The sequence below is a fragment of the Sceloporus occidentalis genome, unplaced genomic scaffold, assembly GCF_023333645.1.
Source record: "Sceloporus occidentalis isolate IW3139 unplaced genomic scaffold, rSceOcc1.0.p SCAF_2, whole genome shotgun sequence".
In the NCBI taxonomy this organism is placed as follows: Eukaryota; Metazoa; Chordata; class Lepidosauria; order Squamata; family Phrynosomatidae; genus Sceloporus; species Sceloporus occidentalis.
This window is the reverse complement of record NW_028316982.1, coordinates 44,762,589-44,786,563: the sequence shown is the minus strand read 5'-3', so window position 1 is coordinate 44,786,563 and position 23,975 is coordinate 44,762,589. Positions and strand designations below refer to the sequence as shown.

At 36.1% G+C, this 23,975-nt stretch overlaps 1 protein-coding gene across 1 annotated transcript in view; it reads right to left on the bottom strand.

Moving 5' to 3' along the window:
• Nucleotides 1-2,359: 2,359 nt before the first annotated feature.
• SLC25A36 (solute carrier family 25 member 36) overlaps nucleotides 2,360-23,975 on the bottom strand; it is a 52,243-nt gene continuing 30,627 nt past the window's right edge. Inside the window, exons 4-7 of the mRNA XM_089509250.1 lie at nucleotides 20,051-20,151; nucleotides 11,644-11,710; nucleotides 10,200-10,489; nucleotides 2,360-7,912 (exon numbers count right to left, since the gene is read on the bottom strand). Coding sequence (XP_089365376.1) covers nucleotides 7,719-7,912; nucleotides 10,200-10,489; nucleotides 11,644-11,710; nucleotides 20,051-20,151 — 652 coding nt within the window. The 3' untranslated portion in view covers nucleotides 2,360-7,718. The remainder of the gene's footprint in view (nucleotides 7,913-10,199; nucleotides 10,490-11,643; nucleotides 11,711-20,050; nucleotides 20,152-23,975) is intronic.

The following is a 23,975-nucleotide window of genomic DNA, read 5'->3' as shown; positions in this document are numbered from 1 at the left end:
GCTAATTGTCATCAAGTTCACTTTGACTCTGTCATCACCAGCCCTGCTGAGGTCTTGCAAACTCAGGGACGTGGCTTCCTTGAATGAATCTACCCACCTGTAATGCAATTTTCCTCTTTTCCTACTGCCTACTACTTTGCCAAGAATAGTTGTCTTTTCTAGTAAATCAAGTCTTCTCAGAGAGTCAGCATGGTGTAATGGGTAGTCACACTGCAACCTATTTTCAATTCCTTAATGGAAATGGTAATGGATGGAAGATGATTAAGGAAAGAAATTTGTCCCTTTCTTGCCTTTTCCTCCTCTGTTGTCATGGCAGCCTAAGCAGCATTGCCCTAGACCCAAGGCCTGAGGAATTGTGGAGGAGGCAATGATGTAGACCAAAGACAAATAAAATCCTTAATTAAAAGCCTGCCTCAATGCAATGGCAAACCTCCTCTGAACAAATCTTGCCAAGAAAACTCCATGATAGGTTTGCCTTATGGTCACCGTAAGTTGAAAACAACTTGAATGCACAAAAACACATACACTCAAACAGGAGGTAAGTTAAAGAATTTCATGATCCTACCTAGCTTTCACAACTACAGTGTGTCTCCTTGCTCCTCCACACACTGTAGTTCTGAAACCCCTTGGTCCATACCCAAACCACCCACACCCAGCTTCTGCTTTTGAAAGGAAAGAAAATAATAGATGCAGCCATACATTTAAATTTGCAGTTTTACTTTTAAGGAGAGAAATATAGAATTACATTGTTCATGCTTCATCTGTTTTGACACTCAGTTTCATTGGATGGATCAGAAAAGAAGAGGAAAGACTTACCAGTTTTCACCACGCCACTCATCATTCCTGTTTTAAATGTGCTTCTTTTAAAAATATCAAAGCAAATATAGAAAAATTGAATGAACCTTGGTGCCATTTCCCCATGTCTTTTATTTTACACTTTTCACTCACTCAGCCATATGAACCTTAGTTTGTCCAAACCATATATTAAGACCAGATTACTGGCCTGATTTTCCTACTCTTTCCTTGCTGTTCATCTGACAGTGACTATGTAGTTGAGTCACTAATGATCTTCTGAGTCAGCACAAATCAGATGCTTTGGCAGTCCCACACAAAAGGCTAGATGAGTTTTGCAAAGCAAACCTTTTATGAAAATTACTGACCATTCTACTGTTTGCTTCATTAACATTCTTCAAGGAAATTAACTCGCTTACAAATATGCAATCCTCTCTTCATTTTCCCTTTCCTAGCAAGGTTTAACATGTTTTGTCAGGAACTTAATTTGCATATGATGCAAGAACTGGTATATACAGAGCTATGAATTAGGAAGTTAAACTTTGCTGAAAAACTGAAGAGTTGTGAATCTAGTCTGTCTCACATTTGCCACAGACTAATTAGGCCACATGCTAGATGGATGGACTCTATTAGGGATGACACGGGTATGACTTTGCAGGAACTAAGCAGAGCAGTGGAGGATAGGGAGTCTTAGAGATTTCTTATCCACAGAGTTGCCAGGAGTTGAGACCGACAATAACAACAAATTAGGCACTTAGGCAAGTCACTCCTACTCAGTCTCATCAACTTGATGTGAAATATTTTGGAAAAACTGTAATAATATTGACTTATTTTTTTCTGTACAGGCAGGAATCACATACCTCTCCAGCTGTTGTTGGACTGCAAGTTCCAGCAGCCCTGCCTAACATAGCCAATGGTGGAAAATAAAAGATGTTGCAGAAACATGGTTCTAACCCAAGCTTACAATGTCACAGAGAATGCAACTGGAAATTGTGTGTGAAGTACATTTAAAACTTGAAAGACCTATAGAAGTGCTAAGTATTCTATTCTAATGCAAAACTGGCATTCAGCACATCTACATTAAGGAGCAATAGTGGTCCTGGTTTCTGAACATGTTCCACAATTTACACATTAATTCAAAAGCTGTTTGAATGTAAACAAAAAAGTTTATAAACCTTTGTTCCACGGTATTTGTATGAAAATCTCATTACAGTGTCACTGTTAATGTTACTAGCTGGCTCGGAGACATGCTGGAATGCACTTCAAAACATCTGTGGAATCATCAGGAAAGCGGCTGTTGATACTTGACAGAGCACAAAATCCAAGAGATTAAAGTATGCAGAAAAGCAAAGCAATTTATGGAATGGATATTCTTGGCCAGTATTCAGATCAAATGTTTTATATCACATGAAGTCCTTTCTTGCTGGTTGTTAAAATCTTATTCCAACAGCCAAGCTAATTCTGAATGGATTCTGCTGTCTGATATTCTATAACACTTACACCAACAATGGCTTAAAAATTAAGCTCTTTCCATTCCGAAGAAATAAGCCAGTGCAAGACTAACAAGTTTGAATAAACACGTTTTATTTTAATTTGAAGTTTTAAGCAATCCAAACAAAAACTCATCAATATAACATAAATACAAAAAGCATTTAAAGCACATCACTGACAGCCAGCTACATGGTATGCAAGAACTACAGCAAACCTCACAGAAGCAGCAGAACACGGGACTTGGTGAGTAACGGTAATGACTTCTAGGGGCAAACTATGTTCACATATACAGGGTCTACAGACTTTCTGAAATAAAACTGTAATCGTGCTGAACCTCAGGGTCCTTGCAGAAAGACATAAGTCTTTCCTTCAAAGTAGGCACATACCAGAACTCAGCTTATTTGCAGATTTTTTTTTAAAAAGTAGTAAATAGGAAACAGTCTCCAATTTGTAGAGATCAGTCATACAATTCACCTGTGAAGAGGAACATTTTAACAAACAGAAACAAGTGGTAGTAATTTAGAATAAAAACAAAGAACAGACAATACAATAAAACAAATTGTGGTGTGAACCATACAGACAGTACTAATACAGGCCCTGCTGAGGATTTCTTTTGTGTCATCAGGTTGCAGCTGTCTATACAACATGGGAAACCAGTTTTCACACTATAGGGCGTCTCAAAAACAGCTTGTGACAGAGCATGGCTGTTTGCTTTTTCTGGATGTGGGAGAGAACAAAAATGTTCTGCTGGCCAAGTCTGAAATTGCTCCTTGGATGCCAATGGCGGATTACTATCCCAGGCTCTTATGTGTAACAAAATCCCTTTATGACAAGAAACTTCCTCCAAGTAATGTTTTGTACTGGTGCTGCGTGTGCTACTTGTACATTGGCTAAAACTGAAAACTCTTAGTCAAATCACCTGTGATTTACAAGAAAAAATCTTGGTAATTCAAAAATTAAGCTGATGTCACAGTGGACTTTGAAGCAGAGCTTCTGTGTGGGCATTATGCATGTTTACTTCTTGATTTAATGTTCTTTTTCAGGTTGAATATTAAATACAGGAACTAGCATTTAGGAAAAATCCCAGAACTATTTGTTAAAGAATCTAGTATGGCTTGTTCCTTCATGTGTAATGGCACTAAACCAAGTATTCTCAACTGCAAAAGACTGAAAGAATTTGGCACATCAACTATCATTTCAAATATTATTTTTCCTACATTGGCATGTACTTTAGTGCCACCTTCTGGTCAACCTTACTGCACATATATAATACTATCTAAACAGTATTACTTCCAATAGAATGGTAGCAAGGTTCCAATTATTATACATGCAGTGAGCATTAGTAGTGGTTCTCAAACACATTTTCCAAGGAATTGTGATCTTACGTACTTATATGATTAAATTCACATAGTATATAGAATATAGCCAAATCACAAAAACAAACTTATCTTTGTATTAATAAAGTGTTAATTCCATGTTCCTTATCTCCTATAATTGACAATATTTCAACCGAAATTGTGATCTAATATACTCAACGTCCCCAAAACCCAATGGTTTGTCTCTTTAGAAAACAATTCAGAGGTATCAGAAGGATTTTTAAAACACAAATTTGGTGAAATAATTACTACATAAGAATGTCTGTGTTGTGAGAAACTAGAAGCTAGATGTGAAAACTGGAAGCACAGTAAAAGGAGTAAGGGAAAGTATTCTTGTATTCTCAGATGTTAAAGAGGTAAATGTGAAAGATTTCATACTATATTACAAAATGATCACAAGAGCAATTTTACTATGCAGAGAGCAGGTGGCAGCTTTTTCATCATCCTTCCTACTACAGTCATTGGGAGGGAACTACTTGTACCAGCCCAAAAGCTGTCATGGAGTTCCACTACTTGAGAATGAAACTATGCAGCACCTTTACATCCAACCATATGCCCCATTTTCCCCACAACCACATGGGAAGATGATCTCTGCCTGAAGAGCTTTCCATGCACATAGGTATCATCCTGCTAGTGCACTGCTATCTCTGCCAGCAGAATGACACTTAACAATACTTGCTGTGGACTCCCAAGTAGCTCCCCATTACAGTCAGCATAGCTCTTCCACAGCAGCAAAATCGAAAGTTACAAAGTAAACACACTGGTATCAGAAGAACAGTAGGCTTTCTATGGATTCTAATTTAGTTACCATTTAGTGAAATGTAATGTTGATAGCAAAGAAGTCTAAGAGAAATTGCTCCCTTCACCATATGCCCCTTCTAATTAATTATAATTATCTCACATTTAGCCCATATAGATCTAACTATGGTCAATTCCAAGGGAGTGGATTTCTAAGGGCTAGATCCAGATGAAATTGCATGCAATTGGGCTGCCATAAATGGACTTCCCTATTCCCTCCTCCCATAGAAAAATTCCTCTAACACCTGAGAACACTACATAGATGAACAGGGTGGGCTATGGTGCACATGAAACTACATTACCCTGAAGTATTTTGTGAGTGGGTTATCTTATAGAAGACACATTTTCTTCTGAACCCAGCCATGCATTTTCTTCATCAAGTAAACTATTGTACTTGAGAGATTAGAAGTTCTCACTGACAGCACAATGTCTCAATTGAGTCCAGGACACTGCATATATTAACTGTCTGGTTGGCATGGGTGTTTAAATGTATGGATTCAAGCAGGTGATGCAGCATGAAAGCTTTCCTATATAATCTCCATAGAAAAGCTGAACTATAGAACTTCTTTCCAAAAAGCTCAAACATTTTATAGACTTAGGAGTTACGGTAATCAATTTTTAATAAAGTATAAGTTAAATATGTTTAGAATCAGTTTGGTTCACTTAATACCTCTAGATAATTTTAGTCTTCAGCTCCCAGAACGGCCAGCTAGGCCAACAGTCAGGAATTCTGGAAGCTGAAGTCCAAAATATCTGTAGGATCAGAGTTTGGGAATCTCTATTTACTGAAAGCCTCTATACTGATTCCACAGTAATTGTAAAGGAGTGGGGGTGAGGCATAATATCTGAATCTTCCGGATGTTGGAAACAGAAAAAAATACAGGATATATATTTTGGAGTGGAAATAAGTTGCTTTATAATGCCATTACAGTACAGAATTTTCCCCTTGTTACTGAGAGGTGAATCTTGGTTTTAGAAAATTAGAAGCCAAAGACATATAGCTTAAAATAGAGGAGTCATATTCTTACTATAATATATGTATAATGACATCACTTCCAGTGTAAGCCTTCTTGTCTGTTCCCTGCTGAAAAAGTGTAGCAGAATGTCATTGTGCTCCAAAAATGGGGCCAGAAGGTATAGTACTAAACATTTACCCTAACAGTAAAAGTTACACGTTAGACATTTTGTCACAGAATAAAGGACACAGGATCAGGAGGAACATTTTTCAAATTGTCTGTACATTAAACATTCTAGCCTTATTTTCAGATCTAGTCACAGGAACTAAGTTTCTGCACAGCTCATATAGGGAGACCAAAGTTTGCTTACTTTTAGATCTTTTAACCCTACTTGCAGAGACACAGGAATAAAAATGTAGGACACATGCCAATTAGAATGAGGCACTTCTAAATGCTTCTGGTGTAAGAGTGAAAGATTTTAGCATATGATATCAATAGGCCTTAGGCTATAATTTAGTAGTCCCCAAGTTCTTTAAGGGATTTTGGACTTCAGCTCCCAGAATCCCAGACTATTGGCCAACATGGCTGAGGCTTCTGGGAGCTGAATTCCAAAATCTCTTAAAGGGCACAGTTTGGGGACCACTGCTATAACCCTATACACACTAACCTAGAAGTAAGTCCTATAGAACTTGAAGGGGGTTACTTCTGCGTAGACATATATACAATTACTTAACTTTGGGCAGGGCTTCAAAATAAAGGAAAGGGAATCCATAAAGGCATAAAAGTCACAAGCCAATGAAGGTATAAAAGTGCAAGCGTCACATTTTAAATATAAAATAATTACACAAAGTACACACTAATGTATTCACAATCTTCTCTCCTAGAGTCATTACCAGTTATGTCAGTGAAAAAATACTTGGTTAGCAAGCCCACTTAGGATGAAAGTATTTCTAAAGCAGCTGTATTATAATCACAGAAGAGATGTTAAAAGTAAAATTTATGTATTTATCGTTAGAACATTAAAAGGGTTTATTTGCAGTATGTAGCTAGTATGAGCAAAGCAAAGAACCATTCTTAAAATGTAGCAAATAATGCTGTATAGGAAAATAGATTTCGAGGGTTCAACATTCTAAAAAAAAATGCAGGAATTTTCACTTTACAGGGTTTTCAGCAAAGATGAAGCAAGGAATAAATCAGAAGGGAATGCTTAAACCAAAAGTATTCAATGATCTCTTTTGGTTAATAGCAGTGCTTGTTTTTGACATGGCATGGATGCACTCCAATGTCCTTCAAATCTAGTAGAGTTCTGATACTGTAGTTAATGCAGGTTTCGGGTCGGTTCAAGAGCAGGCAATAGATAAAAGGAAACATAATCCTGAATGACAGAACACTTGATAACCTGCCCTGGATTTGTTGCTTTCCACAGATTTCAAGCAATACATTAAAAACTCTTCCAACATTCAGTTCTTCTGTTTTAAGTAGACTGGGCTGCCTTAATCAACAATCACAGCTGGTTTTCTGTGCACAGACTATACATATCCCAAGAAAGGAGAACTCTGTTTCAGGTGCATCCTTCCAAAGACTCTTCTCCATTTCATGGTGGAAAATACTTAGGACAGTTAATATGTCTAGCAGAAGTATGAATGTCAGGTATCAAAGCAGTCAGAACTCCATACGATGTTTTACCACTTGCTGTCTCCTCCATCTCTACAAATGAAGGCCACTTTTTTGTACTGAGGAAAATTTAGCTTCCCTGTAAGAAAGACCCCCGAGGTAGTAAAATGGGGAGCTTAATGTGAATCTTTACCTTTCACTTTATTTCAGACTGCAAAATGTAATTTCAGACATGACCAATTATGAATCTGCTTAAACAGACACAGGCCCACCCTGCCAACTGGCTATCATGCAGTAACAGAAAATGAATCTGAAAGCAGCAATGAACTGGCATAGAAATAAAAATATATGCTTTGCAATATAGACACACATTATGACTCGCCTTTCTCACCAAGTCCCTGATGCTTACTGCATAGCATTAGAACAGCTGACACAATAGGAGAAAATTGCAACTGAAATATGAGGCATTTAAAGGCAATTCTCCCAGGAGCAGCTTGAGATTATCGCATTGCAAAATATGCCATATGATAAGGCAGCACGAGTGAGCATGATTGCCTGTTAGTCTTCCATTTTGTCCACACAGTTGCATATCCTTGATAGATTTTTTTCTGCTGCTTACCATACTGAGAGAGTTCATGGTCCACTGCAAGCTTTTGGTCTTCCAATTTCCTAAAGACAGCTAGTAGCACTGCTATCCATTGAGTAAGTAGACTACCACTTCATATGTAGACATCATTATAGCTGTGTTCGGTATCTGTCTAAACAAGTGCGTTGTTAGGCCACGGTAAAGAGAGCCATAGCCTTCTTCTCGCACCAGCAAAGACAGCGTCTGGAAAAAAGATCTGTACTTTGTTCCTTCTTCTCGTAGCCTTGTTCGTACAACCTCTGCAGAACCAGAAAGAATTATTATTATTATTATTGAATAAAAACATTCCAAATATACAAAGAATAATATGCCTTACAGGAATTAAAGAAAAGGAAACTAGGGAGCTATCACATTTTTTAGTCCCAATTTTTGATAGAATTAGAAAACTTGCATTATTATTATTTATTTCAGGCTTTGTATGTGCTACATACCACTACTCCCTGACTACTGACAACTCAAAGAAAAGTAACAAGTAACAAGAGTATCTATTACACATTAATAAGAGCATAACAATGTTTAAAAATGCTGCAATGACTGGGGACATTATTAACTAACTTCTTGTTTGGGGTAAGGGTTCTAAATTATTTTTCTTGAGAATGTTTTCAGCCCCACATCACATTTTTAAGCCATTATCTTCCATTTTTATAGGGTTTTTTTTAAAAAAAAAGACATCAAAAAATAAAAAAGCAAGGAGTACCAAGGAGAGTTTCTTTTAAAAAAAATTAAATCACATTACCATGAGAGAGGTCATAACATGTTATATAACAAATTGCTTTAAAAAGTAACTCCAACATACTTTTCTAAGCATCCACAGTTTTAAAGGCCAACAACTGTACTTTCCGGAGCTAAACAGACAACCAGTGCTTTTGATGTAGACCACTACAATCTGTACCAGAAACATCTTTCAAGCCATCTCTGTAACAAAATGTTGTAATATCTGAAGCATATGGCAAAATAGGAGTAGGCAACTGTGGAAGGCCAAGGGGTGTATTAGGCCCTAAGCAAATTTGTAGGGCTGGACCTACTCCCACAAAAAAAATTACAATTCAGAAAATAATCTAAAGGATACAGGACAATTTCATCATGTTTTAGGTCTCAAAAAAGGGCCAATCAAATGTGGTGGAAACGCACCCCACACCCCCTAGTGGATATTTTGGAACATTTTGGATCAGAATATATTTTTAAATTTTTTTTAAAAAAATAAATTATTGATGCTGGGAGGCCCATGGGGCCTTAAAACATGGTAGAAATACCCTCTTCACTCCCTAAAGTGCAACTGAGTGCATTTTGGAACAAAACATTCTTTTGCAAATAAAAATTATTTTGACCCTAGTGGGGCACAAAAATGACACTTGGGGGCTGCTTGCAGGTCACACTTTGTACACCTCTGATCTGGGGATACTTATGACAGATATGCACTTCTCTATTAACTTTTGTTTAGTAATTTTTTAAAAAGTTTGGCCATTTACAGATGGAGTAGTACGTAGAGGAGATCCAATGAATTCAACGTGTCTTCTCTAAGTTAGACTAAATATTCAATCAACATAACAGTGGGTCCTTGTTCTTTGCTGGGGTTTGGTTCCAGGACCCCCACCAAATTGGTAGATGCTCAAGTCCCATTATATACAGTGGCTCCCCTTATATAAAATAGCAAAATCAATGTTTGCTTTCTGGAATGTTTTTATTTTTGGAATATTTTCAAGTTGTGGGTAGCTGGATCTATGGATATGGAGGGCAAACTGTATATGCTTTCTCAACAGATTTGGTTAATAGGAAGTATACAGACATTCTGAACCAATCAATCCAAAAAACATGAAAGATTATGAAGCACATGTTGTCAAGTCCTGACATCATTTCCAAATCATCACTGCCATCACCAATGAAAATCTTCCACAAGACTGTGAAGCAAATTCATCTTTCTCCATCTCTTTGTTGTGCTAACATCTCCCATTTGTTTGAAGTACAGAAGTTTACTTGAGGGGTCATATTAAATGCCTAATCAGACCTTTTTATCACACCTCCAAATATCATAAATTCTAGACTCCAAAAATATAAAACAAACCATGCTCATTTCTTAAGCCAAGCAATACTAACAAAGAAGGTCTTTAAGCAGAGGTTAGATGGCCATCTGTCAGGGATGCTTTGATTTGGATTTCCTGCATGGCAGGGGGCTGGACTGGATGGCCTGTGCCGTCTCTTCCAACTCTATGATTCTATGATTCTATGACTACATAAAATTCAAATATATAGGTGTGTAAGTCTGTACAGACAGACACACACACACACACAGACACATATGTATGTCTGTCTGTCCCTGGTTTCCACTCCACTAAATGCATCTGAGGAAGTAGACTGAAGTCTACGAAATCTTATGATGCCAAGTTCTTTATTTCAATTAGTCTCAAAGGTGCTTCAAGATCTCTCTACCTACAGTACACAATATTTTACTTACAACAGATGGGTAAAGACTTATGTTTTTACTTTAAAAAGACATGATTCCCGAATCTCTAAGCAATGCTTCCTTACCATGCGGATAGGCTATAGATGTGGCACAAGTTTTGGAAGTGGCTGCAGCCATCATCATGCCAACAAAGTCAGATGCTTCTTTGACAGATTCATCTTCCTCATCCATAGCAGAAGTAGATTTATATTCCAGTAGTCTTCGCTTAATACTTTCATAAATAACAAAATGAATAACAGTCTCTGATATGCCTGCATAAGATGCAGACATTCCTCGGTAAAAACCTTTAATTCCATCTGCATGATAGACTTTGCGAACACATTCAAAAGCACTCATCCGCTTTTCTCCACGATTCCTGAAAAAGAGGGTTAAAAACATTCAGCACCTTAAATAGGTTGATAATACTTTGCCAGGTACACATACTATATAACCATATGTCAAAGTTTCCAAAGATTCACATTTAGAAATGTATTTCAGGAAACTACTTAAATTACAAAGAAAAGTTATGAACTTTCACATGAATATCATCTACAGAAATTTTGGAAGTAATCTGACTCTATTGCATTTAAATTCAAGACAGTTGCAATGAAATTATAACAAACAAAAAAGAAATCCTACAAAGTCAGTGCTTCTACCACCTCTTCATGCATTTGGATTTGCCTCTCAAATATTATAAGCTTGATAAGGGGAAATTACAATCACATGAAACTTTCTTAAAGCAGCTGTTACATTGATTAGGAATGATGACACACAGAAGCTAATGTGCTCACTACCAGTGTTTCCATTCATTACATTCATGTGCTCAAGAATAAGAACGTGTTGAGTGAAGAAAGTGGGCAACATCCCCCTCCAGTGTTGCTAGCAGTATGTAATGTCCTGCTGAGTTGACCACTAGTTTGTCTTGCCTAATACTGTGATTTCCAACTGGCCAAGGTCCCTCCTAGACCTTCCAAGTAAAATTCAGTAACAACTGAAGATGCCAGGAATGTGGGACCTTCTGCATGAACAGCATATTATGCAGATGCAATTTACATGTGTACATTTTCATATTATCTTCTGTCGAGTGCAGCAACTACAATTCTGTTCCCTATCTGCCTATGGGATCCATTGGCTGTATGAAAAGCACTACTTAAAATTTCTTTTCTGATCACACAATCAGAGGTTTCCAAAAGAAGGTAGAGAAGCTCTGCAAATCACATACTGCATTAAATAGCTTTCCATGAAACCTATTACACTAATTAACAAGTGAGAATGTATACTAGAAATCTGCTATTCTGGAACCTTCTATGAATATACAAACATGAGTGTACTACTGCCATCCTCATATTCCGCTGTATTAAAATTGCTCAGAAGAAGTCATTATAGCATGCAGTTTGGATCACATCACTTCATGGCTAAAACCATGCTCTTATTTAAATAATTAAATAAGAATAAATAAAAATAGAGCAATACATAAGCAAATGATACATAAAAAACTTTATAAATGCTCTCAAGAAATTTTTCTTTTACCTTGCATCAAGTTGTAATCGTGTCTTTATTAACCAAATTGGATTGGTTGCTGTGATTGCAGTAAAACCTAAATAAATATTTTAAAACAGCAAATTAGGTTTGCTAACATCACAAAAATAGTTTGTTATAAACTAAAAAATGCACAATAAAACATAGAAGTTGATGTGAACTAACGTGCACTACACTAATTGTTAACAATCAGAATATTTGTAATGACATTTTGTTACTTTTATAAGTCCACAGAGACAATAATCTTTTGCACAATTACTTGAAAATGTATTTCTTATTTCTAGTTATAAGTTATACGTATATTTCAAACTTAATTTGTGCCTGTATGCTCATACAAAACTCTTTTTAACACTTTTCCAACAGCAAGAGTGGGACTAGGCTAGCTGAATTTAATTGTATTCTAAATAAATACAAGAATGTAAATGAAACTAAACCAAGAAGAGCAAAAAACAGAGCATAAAATATTCTCTGTAAATTTAATTTATATATAAGAAATGCAAGGTAGAGTATAAAACCACATTAATGAGTAACTAAATGTTCTACGACTCAGACACACATTACTGTACATATAGATGTTAATACTGAATTACATAGTATAATTAAATGAAGTATTATATGAATTATGTCAGTGAGTTGTACTTAGCATTCAGAAGCACAGATTGTTGGCGGGACCCAGAAATACTTGTACAAACACAGATAAGTTAAAACAATACTATTGCATATATACTATGGACCACTTAGTAGCAAGTTACTAACTAGTCAAAGTCTCCATAGGGTTAAGAACAAATAGGGCTCTAGTAACCATCTTTTGGATGGATTAAAAAAATTTATCTTTCCCCACTGCACAAGCACAATAAATAGAAAAGCAGTTTGGGATAGCAGGTTTTAATAGGTGTTCTAGGTTATTAGTCTAAGACTAAACAACACAATATTTATCAGGGAACATGTCTACAGAAGAAAGCTACAGAATGTGCTAGGCCCAGGAAATCCTATTTATTATTACAGCCTTTATTCTATCAGAATCATGTGGAAATCACTCTCACTATGCAAATCCGGCTCTCTCCCTGCAGAAAAGGGCATCGGGGATTTTAGTGTGAATGTTCAGGAGCATCTTGTTGAGTGCATCTGTCATGCATATTTCAGCTACACCAGAACCAGAGAATGTAGATGCTTTCTTGAGAATGATACAAAGACTATCAGGCTCTTCTGGACAATCTCTGTTGGCATTAACAAGGAAAAGCTGGTACTTCAATGACTAAGACAACTGTAAAAATGTGTACTCAATAGTAAGCCCCCACTGAGTTTAATGTGGCTTACTCCCAGTAAGCATGCATAGGATTACAGCCTAAAAGGCTCAAAAGTAGAATTGCCAAAGGATCTTAACTGTTTTAAAGTTAGTTAATGTTAAAAATTCAAATTTAATGTTTTATTATATGGTATTAAGTAGAAGTGCTTTAATTGCTTGCAATATTTAAATTTCTGACCAAAGCGCTTCAAAGTTCATCAGTAATAGGACTCTCACCCTCCCAGGGCCATAAAGTTCTCTGTTAAATTTCACACTGTACCGATTTAAAAAATCTTTTTCAATTAAAAAAAAAATGGGGAGAAAAAATGAAAACAAGCCTGAAACTTTGGTAGACTATTTTCATTTTGGCCCTATAATGCTGACATACTTTTTAATGCTCTTTTACTAGCATTTACAGATTCAGGGATTATAGTAGTGTAAGCAATGATAAGAAACACATTTATTATGTTAAGAATATCAACATGTTTTACAAGCAGTAAATCTATCTTGAGCCTAACCTTTATTTCAACCTAGGAAGAACATCTCACCATCAGCTATGTTATCTAGGGCTGGTGGGAGTTGCAGGTTTAAAATTTATGGACATCCACCATTCCCTATCCATAATTTAATCATAAAGGATATTCTACTAGACTAAGATATTACTTTGTTAATGCTATGCTTTTTAAAAACCTCTTGTATATCTCTCCCAAGGTTTTCCTACAAAGGCAAAGAACAAGTCATCCTAAACTCCCCAGGTAATGCAAGGCTTTTGGCTATAATATGGACATACACGTTAACCAAAAACAGTTAAGATTTTATTTGGCACTTGGAAGGAAAGGGGCAATGACCCTATAACTGGAAGATTATTAAGATGCTGTTTCTGTAAGTATTCTATAAACAACTAATGCAAATTGTTAAAATGCAAAACACAAAAGGATCTGCATTCTGGGAAGACCTAGGTTGATCACTATGAAATAGTTTTATCAAAAGCTAACTTGTCACTGAAATGTTCACGGTTCTTATAGTTGAATCCCATGGATGTCTTATTCAGAACTAAGCTCCACTGAATTCAGTGTGGCTTATCCCCAAATAAGTATGTACAGCTTTTCAACCTTACCTTATTTCTAAATTGCAAACTAGAACAAAGTTGAAACTTTGAGGAGATTGAGTACAAAACTCATGGTAAGCAATTTCAGGACACTGAGGTATATGAAGTATAACCCCAAATATTTAGCTTGGTGTCTCTGGATTTATATAAGACTGAAAAGGAGCCCCAGAAATGAGGAACAGGTGGTTGCCTATACTACATAAAGCAGGTGAACAATTCTTGTTGAAAATTCAGAAGTGCTTACAGTGATGTATCACTGTCACAATAAAGCAGAATTCTAGCTTATCATGAACAAACAAAAGTGCTAAAGTATCTTGTCTGATATATTCCACTTGGCTCCTACAGTCAATGAGAACACACAAATAAGCCAGGAACTCTTTCTATAGTTTGCTATGTGTGACATTTGAAGCAGGATCTCTGGTTTTTGACTCTGGCTTGCTAGGAAAAAACAAGGCAGAGATCCTACTTCAGAGGTCACACTAAACAAATTACAGACAGACAATATCTGGCTTGTTTATTTGCTCTTGATGGCTGGATAAACAAAACTGAAGTTCGTTTGTTACAATAAAGATTTTAACTTACTGTGACATCTGAATACAGCAAATGAGTCCTATAAGTTTTATATGCTTGCTTCCTTGAGCCCACTTCAAATTTAGAAGCACCGAGGGGACTTGGCAAAAGAACTAATGGAGGACAAATTCAGTAAAGAGACTGTGTGTGCTATCAAATGGAAATTTTCGTTCAACAGATGTTGTACCAGTCCACCTAAACTCATTGTCTATTTATTTCCCAAAACTATGCATTACAATTTCAAACTCTAGATTATTTTTTTAAAAAGGATGATTTTGAGGCAAAAGAATAAACTTCATAATAAAACAGCTAAGATCCCAGGAATGTAACCACATCAACTTTGTTTGCAAGTTATAACGTAACTACTAAATTAATGCGAATAATGCCAAGGAGGGGGACAAACTCTGACAACAAATGAAGTTAACAGCAGTGATATTAAGTACAGTTCTGAGAAAGTTTTTAATTTTTTTAAAAAAAAGAAATCCTGCATACTGTCAACAAGAGTTTTAATTTCACCAAGGTGGTCAAGATGCACAGCCGTGACCATAAAATGTTTCCAAATCTCCCCAAATTCCACTGGAAGAAATAGCTGAATGTTTTAAGACAACGAATACAACTTTAATTCAGATATAAAGCTTCCCATTAAGTTCTTTGTTTAAGAGTGATTACAAACCTAAAGTGTGGTTCTTACGCTAGAGGCTGCAAGAGATGCTCAGTTCAGTACTCACGAGGTTTAAGTTAGTCCATATTTCTGCAGGAAGTGACCTGCGGATGGGGAGCATGAGATGACACGATCTCACTCTTTTCACGGGAGAAATGTACAGTAAATGCCTAAAATAGACACAGGCTTTTCTGTATCATAACAACAAGCAGTGACCTCATCAGACACATGTGACAAAATTGAATCCCAATGGAAGGATTTGTGAATTAGTAAAAGGTGAGATCTAACTTTTAAAAGTTTAGAACAATAAAAAAGGAAAAAAGTAGTACAGGCCACAGGTATTTTTAAAAAAGTTTTGCAAAATATACTGAGTACTGAAATTTCTGCCATCTGCAGCAGTTAAACCATGAAAAATACTTACCAATATTTGTTAAATCCAAAAGTGTTGCTTTGTTTTTGCTTTTTTAAAATAAAAATGCTAACCTTGTCACACTGGGTAGAAAAGCATGATTTGGTATCATATTTAAATGTAATTGAAAATTTGAAACTATCTTTGAACTGAATACCCTGTATCAGTTTTGTATCTAGTTTTGCAATACAGCTAATTTTGAGTATTTTTAGAAGCATGTTCGAAGAGGAAGACTGACAGAAAGAGAAAAGAGGTTGCACGGGCTATTATCTTCCCTCCTTTGTTCAAAACAGACCACCTACAGGTATAACTTGACACAACTCTGTCAAGATATATGGTGGTGTTACACCAAATATGTCAAATCAATTACTACCTGGAAAGACCACAGGGCTGCAATAGACTACAAAGCATTGACACTGAATTATCCTTCTATGCTTCATGTTAGAGCCTGATGTAAGATAAATGCTCTGTCAGAATGCAATAGCTTTCAAATGTATACATCACTCACCATTAACACAATACAGGGAAGAATAATACCTGTTTAACCTGACCCTGTATTGTTCCGGTAGATATACATCTCTTAAACATATACAGTACTGCTGCACAGTAACATCTGCCTCAAAGAAGATGGCAATTCTAAGGCCCAACTCAGCATATTCCAGAAAATTGAATGGTATTGCTCTGTAGGCACAGTAGAATAAGTGTAGGGCTTTCAGCTATGGATTTTGTAAAAGATAACATCTGAATGTGTATTTCTTTGTCATTCACAAAGAATTGGATACAAAAACTTCCATTACACTTACTGTTCAAATACTTTTCATTTTTGTTATTTACTTACAACAAAAGGGGTAGACTCTAATGTGGTATATTTTGTTGCTCCATAACTTTAGGAGGTTATGCCCTAAAAGTGGTCATGAATTATTAGTTGGGTCCCATGTAAAGAAGGCAAGGTATGAGGACCCCTGGTGCACAGAAGTGCCCTTTTGACTGGATATCAAATGTTGTTGGCAACTATATTCAGTACTCATGTGGCTCCACTTGAAGTATCATAGATATGCTAGACTATGTTAAGACTATGTACAAAGTATAACTAGAGCCTTGTTTAGCATATCTCACTTGGAAGACAAGGTAGCTTTGTTAATCCATAAAAACAAAACAAAATCACAAATCCACAAGTGAATAACACCTTTATTAAGATAAACTTCAACCCCACAATCATGTGCAAGCTTTGGAGAGCAATGCTTCATCAGGCTAGATAGTAAAAAAAAATTAGGAGAAAGAAGAACTACCGTGTTTCCATCTACTTTTTTTTTTTTTTTTAAAAAAACACCTATCCTGATGAAACATTGTGGAGAACTAAACATAATACAAATAAAGCTATTGCTCACCTGTGGATATTTTTTCTTATGGAAAGTATTGTATCGAGAGGTCACTAGACCAAACTCTGGGGGCATAATGGAATCTGGAATAAGTGCCTAAGGGTCTTCTGGATTCCTCAACACTACTGGATCTCACCAGATACTGCACACTAATGTGGTCAATCCCATCCTAGATCCCAAAATGCAAGGATAATTGGTGACAACTAGAAAGGAGTGTAAAAATTTCCAGCAAAGTAGCTCTCTCTAATGGAGCAAAAGATAAAACATACCAGGCATCAGAATTGTGGGCATATTCATAACTTCAGGCTCTGAAAGTTTTTTTTTTATTAAAGAAAGCACTATAAAGTTTACTAGTTTAAATTTAAGTTTTGTTTTTTTAATAAACAGTTCATGACAGAAAGTGAGTACAGCAGCTTTGTTTTTACAATTGCTAAGAATAACTAATACTGTACAACTGACTGACACAAAGATCTTGTTGGTGCTCTATGCTGGCATAATTATCCATTATACCATACAGTTCACTATAAGCAGCAACAAGAAGAATGCAGAGAAAACTGACTCCACTGTGGGAATGTCAATTTTCCAAAGCAGTCTTTCCAGAGTATGTGGAAAGTTTTAAAAACCCACCTAGAAACTATACATCAATGAAAGTGACGTGGGATTTCATCCTAAATCTTTTGCAAAAATTTGCAACTACTAAAAAGCTTTTAGTCAAATACATCTAATCCCCAACACATCTTCAATACAATAATCTTGAGAGGTCATCATATTCTTAATGGTTAAAGTGACTGATTTTTAAGCCAAAACAGACCTTGTTGGTAAAATGGTTAATAGCTTAATTTAGTGCACATAAGTCTTACGAAGCAATTACAAAAATGACAAGGTTAGCATTTTTCCCCTACAAGCTAAGTTGTTAACAGCCCTTTATATTAGTCGCATGGCCATCTAGCCAACGATATGAAACAGTATTGTATGCATATTTAAACAAACATTTTAAAATGTAGTCTGTAGGATTAATAGTATCCTAAAGCTACTCTAGTTCAAGAAAAAACATAGCTACCTTCACAGCCAATCTGCATGGGATATTCTTTTTCACCAACCATGTGGTATAGGTGCATAACTGCAAAGCTGAATATTAATGCCTGTCAGTATTGCACAAGCACCTGAGCATGATAATTTCAAGCAAGAAGAACAGAGCCACAGAAGTGCAAAAGGGGTAGCTTTTCATTTTAAAACCAGAATAAAGCATACATATCAAAAAGTGGAAACTAAATAAATATATGCAATAAATAAGTAAATGAACTAGGAAAATGTGAGTATTACATTGGCTGAAAATTTATTTTTTAAAAAAAAACCACACGGTTTAAACAGTAAGAATTCAAGCCACTGATTACACTTTGATGGGCAAACTGAGTTTGCACGTAGATATGAAGCTTGCCAATAAATTAGTTCTTTACTTTTTTATTTGATTGGGAATAGATATACATCTACACACAGACAATCAATAATAAAAATGAGGTATATAACTTTAGTTCTAAACAGCCATTTTTGTGCAATACACATTGCATAAGCTATTAAAATAATCTTCATTTTTTAAAAAAAAGATTACTAATCCATGTGCTTATCTTCTGTTCCGCTCTTTGTCAAGAGAAATAATAGTTCTTTAAACTTCTGAAGGAAAAAAAACACAGGTAACAGAAGAGCCTTTACATCAACAAAGTCTCTGGAGCAACTGATTGACTGAGATGCATTTAAATGATTCCCTACTACAGTTTTCTTCCTCCTCCCATTCCATACCCTATTGACTTCTTCAGTGGAATGTAAAAGTTACAGCTGCTTTAAGTCTATTCTCTCTTATCAAAAGTACAGATCTAAACATGACAAGCATTTATTAACCACCTTCTTCTCAGTTTATTTGTCAGCTAGAACAGTTTTAATTTTAAAAATGAAGTAGAAAATTGGGGGGAGGGGGGATAAAAATGGTTGAATTACTTCACCAAGCTAGATCTTTTTATCACAATTGTGTTGGATTAGCCTTCAGATATCTAAAAGGGGCATATACTATTTAGGGATGATCCACAGTGGAAACTGAAATAACTGAAACCAAGAAAGTATCAAGAATTACTATATACCTGCTTAACCACATTCTTTCTGATTGATAAAGCTAAATCTATAACCCTCCAAATTACGTAGATGAAGCATGCAAAAAAGAGCTATATTTAAGCCATCATCTGAAACATTTAACTATTGCGAAATACCAGCACAATACTGTGCAGGTGTATTCAGGAAGAAATGAGTCCTAAAGGTTGCTACCAGATAAATTAGTGTAGGACTGAAGTAGCAGCCTGTAAATACTTTGAAGCAAACTCCACAAATTCAGTAGGAGTTCTGAATTAACATGCACAGAACTGATCTGGACTACATTTTAACCTAATTCTTTAGCAAGAGGCTTGTTCTACTTCTCCGCACCTTCTGCAAAATGGGGGGGGGGGGGGGGGATCTTATATTCTTATCGAAGCTAACAAACTTAGGACTACTTAATTTTACAGCAAAATTTAAATACTTTCACCATGAAATGTATGGGCAGAAAATGACTACCAGAACCTGCTAGCATATTTCAAATAAGCCAAAGCAGGTGGTTTAACACAGGAAGCTGTTTGCAGCAAAGAGGTATGGGGATTCAGGGTCTGTTTCTTTATTCCTTGGTTTTATTTGCAAAACATATTTGCTCAGTTAGAATTAAAAATAGATAAAATGAAGAATGTTGATATACTTTGCTCTCCCACACTGCTGTTCCAATGAATATCTACTTGGTAGCATTCATCTTCAAGTAATAAACTGTCATAGCTGTCTGCCCAGCCATTTCTTATTGCACTCTGAATCAGCCATTTCCCCAATTTCTGCTGCTCTTTAATTCACCATAGTCACTCAACTGCTAGGAGGCTTCTCAGATAACTCAAGCTACAGAAAAGTTACAGATTCTTACCTGCCACTCCAGCTGAGGTCATGTGAACTTGGGTAGAGTCTGGCTGAAAAATATTATTCAGTGCTTCCTTGCAGTTGGAATAAGCAGCAAAATATATTGCTCTAAAATCAAAACAAATTAAATAGCATTAACAACAAACTAGCATCTATTCAACCAATACTAACAAACCTCAAGAACTTTATGAATGTACGAAATATTTTCAGACTCATCAGTGCTCTGACATGGTAATGCCTTGAAACTGGATGCAAAGGTTCCTCCTAAACTTCATGTGGCCCATAACTCTTAGGAGCACTAAACCAATTTATGTCTTCACCTCAGTGATGTCAAAGGGCTTCTGTACCCTGACAGGAATCCTGTTGTTCAATGCCCTAAATAAGGTTATGCCTCTTTATCTGTTTCACAGATGGTGTGATAAAAAGTGCTTTCTGCGAGGAGCAATTCAAAAATTTCTAAGTACTGCTTCTTTCTTTGGCTTTGGGAGCTTCCAAATGGTGTTTCTGGCTGCTCTACAGAAGACTGGGAGTGTTTGCATCAGATCCTTCCATCCCTGCCTCCCATAGTATTAGTAGTTCTACTTGGTTTGTCCTGGACAAGATCAAGCAAGCTTGCATCTTTGAGCAAGGGAAGGCGCTAATTCTCATCCAAGCAATCACACCAGCTGCTCTACATTATGTTTCAAAAACAAAAAGGCATGTATTTTTTGTCCTCATACATGACAAAAGAAAGCACCCCAATAGCAAAATCGTCATTGTCTGAACAAAAAAGCACTCCAATGGCAAAATGCAACAGATCTGTTGTGAAAAACATGCTGTTCAAAACATGTTGGAGGTGACAATGTTGTAGATGCCTAAGTTTGTAGGTCTAATTCCATGTGAATTCTGCAACAACAAAAAAGACTCTGGGGTATTTAAAGGTTCTGTCTGATTAGATAAAGACTTTTAAAAAGAGAAGAGACTTAACTGACTATAGCTTTCAGATATTCAAATATGTAAATTGAGAAATATAAATGTATTGTTCAAAGCTATAAGGTAAACTCAATGTTTTTTTTAAAAAAATATTATGAATAAACACACTATCATGTTTCTTTTGCCTCACCATTATCGTGAGGTTCCAGGTACTGGAACAGTGATGGGAAACCTTTGGGAAGTTAGAGGGCTGCACTGGTCCCTCAGGGACCTGGGAAGCCACTCTCCATGGAAAAAAAATAACTACCTCAATGCCATTTAGGGTGCATTGGATTTAACCTCTCCATTCTCATAACAAAGGAAACCAACTGCTGAGTGAAGCTTCATGGCTTGCTCAGCTACTTCCACAGCAAGCAAAGCTATCAAGCACAATGCATCAACACACTGGTTGTTTAGAACAAACCAGGGTTAGTATTGCTGGCTTGTTCTCTTAGGCAAACACGCTAATTGTTCCCTTGTAACATAGTTGGGGGATACAGCTGTACAGTAGTTTAACACTTAAGCTAGGATCTAAAAAAATGTCCAACTAGTTCTGGATTAGCACCCCTAAGAATGGATATCAGAAAATTACTGAAATTTGGTTTTGTGATACTGCATTGGAGTGCACTGATGTTAACGAAGATAACTTTTTGGAATCCATCATGTCTGTTATTTCGTCTTTTTTTGTTATTTAAGTACTAAAATCATGCACTAAACATGTTTTAAAACTAAAACATACAAATTGACCTAGACTATAGGAATATAGAACAATTCAAACAATCAAGTATAGGCATGCCTCAGTTCACAAAGCCTCTGATAAAGAAGCTCCTTTTTACAAAGTATTTTTACAGGAGTGCAGCCAAGTCCCTCTTTTCCTTGTATTCTGTTTTTTACACACTGTTATTAGAAAGATGGGCTAGAGAAAGATGGACCTTCATGCTGGGCTGCAGCAGTGTGTCTGCAATAAACAGTTCAATAAAGCTTGACCTGGGAAACAATGGGACTATACTCCAGGTGATTCTACTGTGTACTTAAGTATTATAGGCAAGGTAAACAACTGCCTCCAGAATTACTTACTGAGCATGACAGAAGAGCAAAACAGAAAGAAAAAGAGAAATCAGATCAGCCAGCCTTACCAGATCTCCTCTCACGTTGAAACTATACATCTATAAGGTTCATAACCAAAACAAAAATTATAAGAAAAATGGAGGCTGTTGAAAGAAAACAAGAATTCTGGTGTGCAATTTGGAGGCAACAATCAAGTGGTCTCTAGAATATGCAAGGCTTATCTGACCTCGTTGTTTCATTTCACATGTACATAATGTTAGTATGAAATAAAGAACTGCTGAAACATGAACTACCAGTACTCTTCTTCTTCTTTTATAACATGTAGAAGCCCTATCCCTATTCTTTCCATATTATTTCTATCTATGGTACCAAAGTTCTATTCAAGAAATAAATCCCAGAAACAGATCTACTTCATTAACTGAGGTATGGGTGTGTATGTGTCTTCATGTTGCCTGTCGAGTCATGGCAAGCACATGAATTCCATAGGGCTTTCTTAGGCAAGGTATACTCAGGTGGTTTCCCCAGTTCCTATCTCTGAAATATAGCCTACAGCACCTAGTATTCATTGTCAGTCTCCCATTCAAGTATTAACCAGGGATGGCACTGCTTAGTTTTCAAGATCAAACAGGATCTGATGCCTTTGGTATACCTGCAAATATATCTTAATATTGATAATCCTGCTATAAGGGGGCAAAAAAGAGTTTTCTATATCATTTTTACTATACAACCAAGACTCTCCCCCCCCCCTCATTTTCTGCTTTTCTTTTCATTTTTTTCCCTTAAAAGGATTTTAAAATAAGAGGGCTTTAAAATAAAATAAAATAAATTTAACTAACAGAACCAAAGAACAAACTAACTGGATATTTTTGTCATGTGAGGTTTAATTAGATGTACATTAGCTTTTGATTGGCAGTTAACAAAAATGCATTCAGCAGAGGTTATAATATGAACAGCATCCAGGTCTTCATGAAACAGCTCATTACGTTAAAGTCATTAGTTCTGCAAACATGTGGCCTTTCACAAGTATGTGATAAAGTGGTTGTTTTATGTGGCATAATTAGCAAAACAGAATTCAAAATCAGTGGAGTATGCTACACATGTTACAAAACAAGTTTTCTCATAGCTTATTCAAACAGAGAGATGCCGTTAAAGCTACTTAACAAATGTTTAAGTGAAACTCAAAAGTATTTGTCCAAGCTTGATGAGTGGAAAAACCACGATATATTCATACATAAGCAAATGGACAAGTCTAGCATGAAAGCTGGGGAAAAGTCCAGTGTTACATTTTACTGACAAAAGGGAAAGAAACAGGACAGATTATTTCAGGTAAACCTATGAAACAGAAAACATACATGGAAACCACGGTTCATTTCTATCTTTCTTTGGTTTCCTTAATTATTCAAATTTTGCTTTATTAAATCTGTTTCATACAAAGTTACTAATATCTAACACTTTTTTGACCATAAGATTTTTTTTTCAAATTCAAATATTTAAATACAAATATTGCTGCAATAGGAAAGATTAGATAAAAGGAAAGAACCAATTGGTTCAGATGAAGTGCCTAAATCAGTCTTAAAGCTAGCCTACATCTATTCTTCTAAAAGACTGAAACTACAAGGTTTTATCAGCAACCAGGAAATGTAGGTCACTTTATATTTATATTCCTCATTATGCTACAGAATAAATATCATTTTATATGAGGCACGAGCTAACCAGAACTGGTAAGAACTCCAACTGCTGATCTCTGGGTAGATTTCTGACATGCAATTTCAGCATGTCTATGTACTGTGGACAACCAAAAAGACAAACAAATGGGTCCTTGAACAGAACAAGCCTGAAATCTCCTTGGAAGCCAAGATGATAAAAACTGATGCTTGTAGTACTTCGGTCACATCATAAGAAGGCACGATTCA